Below are 2,203 nucleotides of genomic sequence, written 5' to 3' on the forward strand. Positions count from 1 at the left end.
ATTTTTTTTTTTTTTGTTGACAACAATATCTAACTTTGCTAGCCTAAAATCGTAAAAGGGGAAGATCCAAGCCCAAAAAACAAAAAGCCGCCACGCGCTGTATTTTTGCCAGTTTCAAAAAAGTTTTGACAGTGCGATCAACAATTTCATCTTCGAAATCTAGGGAAGCAGGCTGTCATTGGTTCCATTTGGTATCAGGGGGAGCTTTGGTACCGTTGAGAGCTGTTGTTAATAATCTTTTGATTATTTTTTGGGTAAACTGTTTGGATGTAGCACTTTTTAATAAAACAAGATATTTCAAGTAAAATAACTTAATTTTTATAATTTTTTTTAATAATTACTATACAAATAATTTTTATCTTTTTCTAGTACAATAATTTTGACTTATTAATAATTAAAGATGCAATTTTTTGTATACCAAAAGGCATTTCATATTTTTGTACCATCAGGAGCTCTTACATTTAAAATAATTTTTTTCGATTTAAAAAAATTACAAAATTGTTTCCTTTCAATCCTAGACAAATACAAATTTATAAAATGGTCAACTTTTTCTCACGGAAAATAGTTGCATTTCAAATCCGAATTCGATGCCCTTTTCATAATATTTTCACTAGCCATGGGAATGTTTCCTTCCCGGAAGGCTACACTTGCACAAGGTCGCAGTGACCAAACCTTGCACGTTGATTGCACACTTCATCTTTATGCATTTCCGGAATGGAATGAAAATACCTTACAACAAGAAAATCCCTACAATTTCAGTGCCACAGCACGATTCCCACACATTGACGAACGCATCTCAAACTACGCCTGCGCCCAACGATCCATAAAGTTCCACTGTATTTTGTATGGCTCGATTGTCTCACGCTGTAGGGAAGTCCAAAAGAAGGTACCAGCATTGGTGCGAGCAAAATGTACTGGTACATAGAATTCATCATATTTCTCCACAGCTTGTAAACGTTGAGTGCCATCTTCATTATAGACCACAATCGCGGCACCATCTTCACACATACGCATCTCTTCGATAAGACGTTGTTCGAGGTCTTCATTGGCACGATTATCCATTTCATTAGTTAGCCACTCAAAGTCTGCATCGCGCTCGCCATTTGGAGAGGCGGCAATGTAGGAGTTACGATTTTGTTGACGTTTAGTGTGCGATTTAAAGACGCGACCCAGCAAAGGCTTCAACAGATTCTTCAGACGGCGTGATGGCGAAACTTTAGATTTTCCTTGTTGAACATGTGACCAGTGTGGCACAAGCGAGGTGGGCTGCTTGCTTGCGCTTTTCTGTAGCAGTGACTTATTGCTCGCAGAAGACATGTAGCTGGCATTACCTCTACATGGGCTGCTGTTGTTGTTGCAATCGTATTGCAATGATTTTTTAGCGATAATTGCAGACATTGTTATAAACTTTTGTCGTTAAACAAATAACGTTAGTATTATTAATTTGAATTTGACTTATTGGGATTACGTTTCGTTTGCTACAAATTGATCCTTCGCTACTCAGTTGTTGTCACTGGCTGTGCTCAAACTAGAATGTTGCTTCTCCATGCTCATATGCTGCTTCTTATAGTTTCTAACGACATCCATTGAGGTGTAAGAAATGAGAGCAATGCTGCGCGTTTGTGTGTCTGCGCAATCAGCATCTCAACCAATCAGCGCTCTCAGACGAACGGCAGGTGCGCGCCAAGAAAAATTCCCAAGCATCAAAGTACACTGCGCTGGTTGCTATGGGATAGTTTACGATCGGTGCGCTCACCTTCTCTGTTGGTCGTTGCGCGTTGCTGCACGTTTGTGTTGATTTACTCTCGCAAGGATCAGAGCAAATAAGAAAAATGAAGAAGAATTGTTGATGTTTTGTAAGATACCTGCCGGCAGGTCCTTTTGTGTTATATACCGTACGTGAGTTGGGAACGAAGCGTGAGAAACTCCTTGCATGCTTTGTTAACACCCGAGCAAAAAAAAGTATGTTTACAATTAAAAGTAAAAGGTTTTCTTATTTCGCTAGTTTTTCAATACCCAGTAGTGCTAAGTTACAGGCTGAACTAACTTTGTGTGCTTATCGACATTAAGTCACTCCGTCGTTCCTACAGCAGCTAGTTATTATTATTATTATTAGGCCTGCAAGCACTGCGACCTTTGTGTAGATCTACTGTGCATGACCTTTCAGCCTAATTTTGCATGTGGAGGCTTTTAATGTATTTAA

The 2,203-nt window shown here is 39.0% G+C and overlaps 1 protein-coding gene across 1 annotated transcript; it reads right to left on the reverse strand.

Annotated features, from left to right (window-relative positions):
• Positions 1-801: 801 nt before the first annotated feature.
• Ocho (ocho) lies at positions 802-1,398 on the reverse strand. The gene has a single exon (XM_067791893.1). It carries the CDS (start codon positions 1,396-1,398, stop codon positions 802-804), a length of 597 nt encoding a protein of 198 aa, XP_067647994.1.
• Positions 1,399-2,203: the final 805 nt, after the last annotated feature.

Source organism: Eurosta solidaginis, chromosome 5, assembly GCF_040869045.1.
Source record: "Eurosta solidaginis isolate ZX-2024a chromosome 5, ASM4086904v1, whole genome shotgun sequence".
Taxonomy (NCBI): Eukaryota; Metazoa; Arthropoda; class Insecta; order Diptera; family Tephritidae; genus Eurosta; species Eurosta solidaginis.